This window comes from Vulpes vulpes, chromosome 8 (assembly GCF_048418805.1).
Source record: "Vulpes vulpes isolate BD-2025 chromosome 8, VulVul3, whole genome shotgun sequence".
In the NCBI taxonomy this organism is placed as follows: Eukaryota; Metazoa; Chordata; class Mammalia; order Carnivora; family Canidae; genus Vulpes; species Vulpes vulpes.
The window spans coordinates 47,474,974-47,483,763 of record NC_132787.1 but is presented as its reverse complement, the minus strand read 5'-3'; the positions used below and the strand labels follow the sequence as shown (position 1 = coordinate 47,483,763).

At 58.7% G+C, this 8,790-nt stretch overlaps 1 protein-coding gene across 1 annotated transcript; it reads left to right on the top strand.

Moving 5' to 3' along the window:
* Nucleotides 1–489: 489 nt before the first annotated feature.
* Nucleotides 490–5,178, top strand: LOC140599933 (double homeobox protein 4-like protein 4). Its single transcript, XM_072766431.1, has 4 exons — nt 490–670; nt 1,449–1,554; nt 2,129–2,283; nt 3,636–5,178. The coding sequence occupies exons 3-4, from the start codon at nt 2,233–2,235 to the stop codon at nt 4,521–4,523; spliced, it is 939 nt and encodes a 312-aa protein (XP_072622532.1). The 5' UTR covers nt 490–670; nt 1,449–1,554; nt 2,129–2,232; the 3' UTR covers nt 4,524–5,178.
* The last annotated feature ends 3,612 nt before the right edge of the window (nt 5,179–8,790 follow it).

The following is an 8,790-nucleotide window of genomic DNA, read 5'->3' as shown; positions in this document are numbered from 1 at the left end:
TAAGGCTGCCAGCTGGATCTCGGGGCGCAGAAATTGGGTCAAGGTGGATCACTTCTTAGACGAGTTGACCACTGTAGAACTTTCACCTCGAGGGACCCACGGTGGGCATGGGTTTTCGCATGTTCCCTTGAGGTTTCCTGGTGGACATATGGTCCTCTTTGGTTTTCCCGACGGGCTTTCCACCCCGCCCCACCACCTCTTCAAACCCGACGCCCACCGGAACCCCCACCCAGGGTCTTCTCCATACCTTGGCCTGGAATCACATACCTAGCTCAAGGCTGCCCTTTCCCTAGATCCTTGACAATCACCCATTCCCAAGGGCAGATGCGGAACGGCCTGCCGTTGTCCAGTGGAACAACCCCCTCAGGCTTAGGTGGGTCCATGAGTGGCAAAGGGATGGGTGCCCCTGGATGGGGACGTTTTCGACATCCCAGACACAGAGGCTCTGAGAGCACATCGCCGGTCGATGCTCCTCTGAAAGCCTTCCTCCCGTCGCTGCTCTCTTCCCCACACAGGCCCACTCCCACGAGCACCCCGACGAAGGAGGCTCGTGTTGACGGCAAGCCAGAAGGGGGCCCTGCAGGCATTCTTCCAGGAGAACCCTTACCCCGGCATCACTGCCAGAGAACACCTGGCCCGAGAGCTGGCCATCTCCGAGTCTAGAATCCAGGTAGGCAGCCCCAGTGCTTTTCTCATGGACTCTGGGGGAGGAAGAATGCACACACATGGGGCTAGGTGATTGCCCGTCCTTCTGCGTGGTCAGCTGGGGAGCTCAGAACCTATGGCCTGGGCTGTGCGGGCCCTAGGAGACCTTGCCCTTGGAGGTCCTTCCAAGACCTTCACTCAAGGGACGAGGGAACACTGGGGCCCAAGGCCTGAGGCCTGACGACAGGTCCATGCCCATGGGCTGAGTGTCCCCAGAGATCCTGTGTCCTGACCAATCACTTTCCCACATGAAACACTGTGAGTCCTCCTACAGGGGTGGGGAAGAGACACATAGAGACGCACGTATGCCTATCCATGACGGCACACCTGTCTTTTCCCTCCAGTGGAGAGGAAGCCTAGCCTGCGCACGGGTCCATTGGTGAGGAGAATGACACCCGTTTCCAGTGTCTTCTTGGTCAGTCAAAGTGTCCTCAGCTCCCTACAGGGGACTTCAGCAGGAGCTCCATCCTCTGCCCATGCGGATGACCAAAGAAGAAATGACTCTTGTCCCCATGCCATCTGTTGTAGGTTTCCCTACAGTTCCCGTTCCTCAGGTTAGACCAACGCCTACTTCCTCGTACACCAGAGGGCCATGCAAATAGCACGTGCCACTGGAGGCACCAAGCCAGCTCTGGCTTTCCCTGGGTTGTTGGTTGGTCTTGGGGCCTCGTGTCCCTGCCACATGTGTGGGGTTTCCTGCCCTCCCGCGTTACCTGAACGTTGCTTCTTCTTTTGCCCCTTAGGTCTGGGTCCAAAACCAGAGAACGAGACAGCTAAGGCAGAGCCGCCGACTGGACTCCAGAATTCCCCAAGGAGAAGGGCCACCGAATGGAAAGGGACAGCCTCCAGGTGACTCCCCGGCACCCAAGAAGGGTCCCCTCCTGAGCCACTCCTTGACACAGGGAGTGTGACCTGTGTGCTGACCTGGCTGTGGCAGAAGCCTCAGGAAGGACCCCAAGCTCTGCTCTCAGGCTCTAGCCACCCTTGTGACCCCAGATGGCGACACCCCGCCTGCCATTCCTGGGCAGGCAGCAGGCGGGCTGTTTCTGGGTCAGGAAGTATCTGCATCTTCCTGTCCTGAACCTGCTAGCCAGGACACAGGCCTCTTCTTCCATCAGCTCACCATTGTTATTCAAAGGCTGGCTCTGGGACTCACTCCAGGCTCTGTCTCCTTGGCCTCAGGGAAGGAGAGCCTATGAAGACAGAGAACATGGAGAAAAGCTCTCTCTCTCTCTCTCTCTCTCTCTCTCTCTCTCTATCTCACACACACACACACACACACACACACACACACACACACGCAGTCATATGAATTCAGACACCGTCACACACCATCACACACACCCTGACACCCACTTCTGTCTCCACACTGGCTGTGCTATTGGCGTCCGAGCCCTCCTCTCCAACCTTGTTCTCTCTTTAGGACGTGTCCCGAAGGAAGGCAGGAGAAAACGGACATCCATTTCTGCATCCCAAACCAGTATCCTCCTTCAAGCCTTTGAGGAGGAGCGGTTTCCTGGCATTGGTATGAGGGAAAGCCTGGCCAGAAAAACAGGCATTCCAGAAGCCAGAATTCAGGTGAGTTTTTACAGAGTGTCACGGGCGTTGTTCCCTGTGGAAGGGAAGGTATCCCTTCCATGGTGCTGGAGAGACGTGGGCTCCTGGGGAGGGGCTACCCGCGGGGTGTGTGGCAGAGACACCAAGGGCAGAGTGTTGACCAAGCCTGGAAGAACCCGTCCAAAGGAAGAATTTCCAAACTCAATGTTGGTTAGCACACATGCTTGTAGAAATGGTGACCGGACCAAAGTGGGAATATGTCCAAGTTGGCCCCTCTCGAGAGAAGCCATAGTCTCAGCGGCTTCAAACTCAGCCCAATTATCCATGGAGTATGCCCCCAAGATGCCATTAGTGTGCGTGGGCTTGCCGTCCTTTGTGTGGAGACCGGTGTGATGCTGCCCTGGGCCTCAGGACCATGGGGCTAAAACGGATCCTGCCCAGGAGCCACACCTTGTGTGGATAACCTAATCAGCCGGGATTACAGGCCCTAATCCAGGTGAGGGAGAGGATTCAGGGAGCCCAGCTGTGTGCGGCTCTTCTGCCTTAGTTCTGCACACAGCGCTTTACGGGATGGGAGGTGTGAGGCAGCTTCAGGGAGATATAGGCAGATTCTCTGAAAGACTCTTGGTTGGTGCAAGAGCGTGAGGAGGCTGCTTCAGGGGGCACGCCTTGGCTTTCCTCTGACGCGTCTTTTCCAGGATCAGAAGGGAAACTCCAGGAGCTCACCTGAGCTCCTCTTTTCCTCCAGCCAGGACGGGAGGGAGGGCCGATGCAAACGTAGCTGTTCTGGATGTGGAAGACTGGCTGCCCACGCCTTTCGCTCGGCCCATCACAGATGTGCCTGCAGTCCGACCACGTAGCCATGAGTCCAAGGCTCTGAGGCAGAGGATGTGGTTTTCCACACGTTCACACCCAAGAGTAGATGGGGGCAGAGGTGTTGAGGGCAGCCGGGAGCAGACCTCAGGACGTGGACTATCCTGGGTAAAGTGGGGCAGGCCGTCGGATGAGTCTCGGTCCCAGGACTCAGGGCACGGCTGATCCCCAGGCCGCAATTGGCAAAGAAGGCGAGGGCAGGGCAGGGAGCGAAGAGCGGCAGAAGCACTTGCCAGGCAAAGTGACACAGGCCCAGTATGCTCCCGGCTAGGTAGCCAAGGTTGCCCAGGGCATGCACATGGTTTTCGAGGGCCCATGGAAAGGTAGGGACAGCCGTGGCCTGAGGTTCAGCCCCAACCATTCACTGCGTCTTTCCTGGAGAGAGCACAGGGTGGGGTGGGTGTGTGCGGTGGGTGAGGTGGGACAGGGCAGGTCACGGGTAAGCCGACTTGGCATCCCGTCCTCCTTCTGATGGCCACAACCCCTATTGTCTGTCCCAGGTTTGGTTTCAGAACAGAAGAGCTCGGCACCCAGGGCAGAGCCCAAGTGGGCCCGAGAATGCTTTGGCGGCAAACCACAAACCCAGTCCTCGCGGGACGGTCCCATTGGACCAAAGCCACCTGTGGAGGGTCCCCAGGAGCTCTCCAAATCTGGCTCCCTTTGATCCTTTGGCAAGCATGCAGACGCAGGCTGCAGGGACACCTCCTGTCTCCTCCGTGGATGTTGTCCCTCCAGTTTCCTGTGGGGGCTTTGGGCGCCTGATTCCGGGGGCCAGCCTGGTCCCACCCACCTTAGGTGGGCAAGGAGGAAACGCTGCTGCTCCCAGAGACCTGGGGAGCCGATCCTGCCCAGGACTGACTCGAGGAGGGGGCCTCTCACCAGGTCACGCTGACCTTGGCCTCCCCTCCCCTGGGAGATGCCAGCAGCCGAAAGAGCACCCCAGCAAGGCGCCCCTGCTCTTACAAGTTGGCCCGCGGCCTCCACCTGCTGATCCCCCTCAACACTGGGGTCATGCAGGTCCCTCGGGCACCGATCAGGCCATGCCGAGGAGGGGCCAAAGTTCCCAGGCAGTCATGGGCACAGCAGGGTCCCAGGATGGGACAGGGCAGCAGCCCGCCCCCGGGGAGAGCCCCGCTTGGTGGCAACAGCCTCCCCCTCCTGCAGGGCCATGTGTCCCGCTGCCCCCACAACACCAGCTGTGTACGGACACCTCCAGTTTCCTGCAAGAGCTTCTCTCAGCCGATGAGATGGAAGAAGATGTACACCCCTTGTGGGTGGGGCCTCTGCGGGAGGAAGAACCTCCAGGACCCCTGGAAGCACCCCTCAGCGAGGACGATTATCACGCTCTGCTGGAAATGCTACAGGACTCCTTGTGGCCTCAGGCCTAGGATCAGGGAGGCCCTGTCCTCCCCACGCCCAACCCATTCATTCAGGCATCCAGGGGAACATGGGGCCCTAGCGTGACTCAGAGGAGGGGGAACCCACAGTTCAGCCAGGGGCCCGATGGAGCCTGAGGCCAGGAGGAGCAGCCATCATGCTCCAGGTCTGGACTGTGTTGCCCAGGGACACGGATGCATCTAGGCTGTCAGGGTGGGAATGGCCTAAGGGGCAAAGCCTGGGGTCTCCCCCGTCAGCCTCCTGTCCCAGGCTACAGCGGGAATGTCCTGGGGCCTTGGCCTGGCATCTTGCCAGAGCACTGCCAACGGTCAGCAAGTGGCAGCCAGAGGGGTGGCCACAGGCACTCGGGGCGGTCAGTGTGAGACGGTCCCACGGGGGTGCGTTCCAGAACCTCAGCCGTGTGTGTGCCTTTGTGCATGTGCATGTGTTTTCCTTCTGTGGGACCCATCAGCAGGCCCCTGGACCCTCAAGGATCCCTGGCTATTCAGGAAGCAGCAGACGTTAGCGGTCAGCCTGTCACAGGTCTTCCCTCAGCCGGGTCACCCCTCTTCCCTGCCAAGAGTCACTTGAGGAAACCTCATCCCGGCTGTTCAAGCTCCATGGGATGACCCATGGCTACAATAAACATCTCTCTGCCTCCCCCGAGCCATTTCGTGGTGTCATTTGTCCCCTGGGCCTTCGGTCTCCCTTCATTCCTGCCTGTCTTGCAACATTCGCAATGCTTCCCGTGCTTGTGCCCGAAACGGGCTGTGGAGACACCAAGACGCCCACCTGCAGCTCCCAACTTGGCACAGACACACGCACAGGCCTCACTCACCCTCCCCACACACAGCCACCACACTGGATGGAGGCGCTGCTTGTGTGAGCACTCCTCCAAGGGGTCGACGGGGACGCCCAGGGACACACACTCCACGCACGCAATCTTGCCATGGTGGTGTCAGCTGAGGCCTGATTCACCCCTAACCCCGATCCTCTTGGGCGGGCAGTGAATCTCCCCACTCCTCCCTCATGGTCGCCTCCTCCCTCTAGCCTTGTCTCCCTCTATTTCTCTAAATCTCTCTCTCTTTCTCTCCTCTGTCTCTCACTCTGTCTCTCTGTCTCTCTCTGTCTCTCTGTCTATCTCTGTCTCCTGACCCCTCTACCTCATTTTCTCTCACAGGTAGACACACACAGAGGTCACACTGTCACGGGAGCTTCCTTTGCAACTTATTGTCTGGTCATTGAACCTCAGGAAAGGAATGTCGGTGGAAAATTTGGAAGAATAGGGGAGTGGGGGTGGGGTCGGTCCCTTCGGGTTTACTATGCCCCTGACATGGCCCTCACGCCTTGGAGATGAGAGCTGACATCCTCGTCTGAGGCCTCCGGATCCAACACGTAAGTTTCAGCGTTTGCGAGGAAGCGGAGTTCTGAGAGGTGGCCCTTATACCCCAACCTCTCTGCCTCCCCTAGTCACCTCTGTGCACACATACGTGTCCACCATTATCTGTATCTGCATTTCCTTTTCTGTGAAATGCTTTAGAGATTTATGGGGGTGCATGGTGAGAGAGAGCGAGCGAGAGAGCTCGTGCACTGGCAGGAGAGAAGCAGGACCCCACTGAGCAGGGAGCCCCACTTGAGGCTCCATCCTGGACCCTGGGATCATGACCTGAGCCCAGGTGGACACCCAAGCGACGGGGCTGCACAGGCACTCGAGATGTCCCTTTCTATGTGCATCTGGCTCCATGGAAGGGATTGTGTGGACCTGTCCATAGGTAGAGCCGATGCTAGACGCCCTCCACTCATAGTTTCCATAGACACAGTGGGTGGGTCCGGCCGCTTCCCAGAAGGGAATGGGTTGCGACGTCGGAATCCATGGTGTCTGGCGAGGGTGGCCTCAGGACAGATGGGGCTTTCACTAGGTCTAGGGAAACCCCGGGGAAGCATGGCCCCCTTGCTGAGGTGGGAGGACTGCTCTCTCAGTGTGTTGAGGAGAGGTCCCTGGACCCTCGGCCATGGCACGTCTACACCCATGTCGCGGAGGTACGACCGGGGTTACACTCACACTGGGTCTCAAGGCCACACGTCAGCCCTGGAGGCTGTCCCGCCCACGGGTGGCCTGGGCCATCCCTATCCCTGAGCTTTCCAGGGGCCCTGGCATCCATGCAAACCATAGCCACCACGCTGGGAACGAGCCTGGAGGAGAAGGTGTCCAGGTGGGAGCTGGCAGGATGGCTGAGGGTCGTGGCCTTGGAGGCAGGGACCAAGGGCCTTGAACTGGTAAGGACCACCTCACCCCCACTGTCCACCCAAATGGGAATCCTCCAAATGATCCTATGGTTCCGGCCCAGCCTGAGAACTAGGGGCCAGGGTCCACGGGGCTGGTAGACATCCTCCAGGGGCTGCTGGAGGGCTGCTCCCCGTCCTGGTGCTAGACCTCCGCGGGCACTGCCTGGCAACCGACCACCCACAACGTAGTCAGAACAAAGTCCCTGCAAGGGCACTTAGCGACGCCCGTGGCCCTTTGCCGCCATCAGCTCCAATCAGGTTTTGGCCCCTGGAGCTCCCTCGGGGGCGCACCCACTCCTGAAAGGCTCTGCATTTAGGACACCACCCGCAGGAAAGTCTGCGGTGCCCTCGGTGGGGGCCCCCCGCCCTCCCAGCTCCTTGCACTGCAGCCCCAAGCAGACGAGCCCGGCAGGAGATGGACGTCGGAGAGCTGCCCGCTGCCATGCACGGGGTCATCCTTAGGGATCCCAGGAGACGCCTTCCCTCCGTCTCTGCAGATGAGGTGCCCTTCAGCTACAGCCCTGGGGCTCCCAGGACCGACACACAGGCACCACCCGCACGCACCTGACACACACGCGCTCCCGCCCACCGTGACCAGATGCCCATGAACGGCCATCCGCCCGGCCAGACGGGTCCCTTCAGCACACGTTCCTCCCGGCTGCCCCTGTCCCCTTGTGCTTCACCTAATGCGGAAGTGGAGGAGACACTCCCGGGCAGCAAGAGCACAGGTCTCCAACAGGGGAGGCCCTATATTTTGGGGTTTTGAAACTCAGTCCTGCGTCTGAGATTAAATTAAAAGAAAAAAGAAAAAAACCTCGGACACAGGGAGGGTGAATGCAGGGTTCTGACACAAACTGCAGAGACAAGAGGGCTTGATGGCTCTTCTGTGAAGGCTCACTGCATCTGGGGAGCGGGATGTTCATCTCCAGGAAAGGAAACCAGGGCCCCCAAACTCATCCCACCCATCAGCACTGAGAGCTCTCAGCGAGCAGCTTGTCGCCGCCTGGTGGAGACGAGAGACGCTTACACTGAGCCCTGCCTCCGAGCCCTGCAGGGGTATCTCCACTAAGGCAAGTGGGCACCTGACAATCAGGGGAACGGGTCCTCCCCCAGAAGACTGGCACAGACCACTGGCTCCCACCAAGAGTACTGATCACAGAAGCCTGCAAAGCTTCAGCTCTACGGGAAAGTAGGATCTAGCTTCCTTTGCACTTTGTTCTTTATTATTTTTTATTAATTTTCTTCTTTATAAACTCCTAATTTTAATTGTTATGTACATATTTTGTATGTCTCTTATTTTGATTACTTTCCTTGTACTTTAAGTTTCCTTCTTATTTTGGGATCTAGATTCTTTTTAAAAGCAGGCCAAGAATCTGGAGGGGCAAGATGGCGGGAGAGTAGGGTCCCCAAATCACCTACCCCACCAAATTACCTAGATAACCTTCAAATCATCCTGAAAATCTACGAATTCGGCCTGAGATTTAAGAGAGAGCAGCTGGAATGCTACAGTGAGAAGAGTTCGCGGTTCTATCAAGGTAGGAAGACGGGGGAAAAAGAATTAAAGAAAAAAAAGGCATCCAAGGAGGAGGGACCCCGCAAGGAGCCGGGCTACGGCTGGGGCGAGCGCCCCCAGGACAGAAAAGCTCCGTCCTGGAGAAGCAGGAGCTGCACCAATCTTCCCGGGCTCAAAGGCACTCGCAGGGAGTTAGAGCAGGACCCCAGGAGGGCGGGGATACCCTCAGGCTCCCTGGGACAGTAACACAACAACTGCGCCCCGGGGAGAGTGCGCCAAGCTCCCTAAAGGGCTGCAGCGTGCACACGGCTGGACCCGGGCGCAGCTCCCAAGGGGCTCAGGTGGCAGCTCCGCGTGGAAGGGCCTGTGTGGCCCCGGGAGCAGCTCAGGGGCGGCACAGGCAGAGGCTACGTGCAGAGGGAGCTGCGCGGCCGGAAGCGTGATTCCAGCAGTGCAGGCCCGGGAGGACAGGGCGCGGG

Bases quoted from the DNA above. Each gene is read 5' to 3' on its own strand.
- LOC140599933 (XM_072766431.1), top strand. From the start codon at position 2,233: ATGAGGGAAAGCCTGGCCAGAAAAACAGGCATTCCAGAAGCCAGAATT. The intron at 2,284-3,635 runs GTGAGTTTTTAC...TGTCTGTCCCAG, and splicing joins TTCCAGAAGCCAGAATTCAG to GTTTGGTTTCAGAACAGAAG.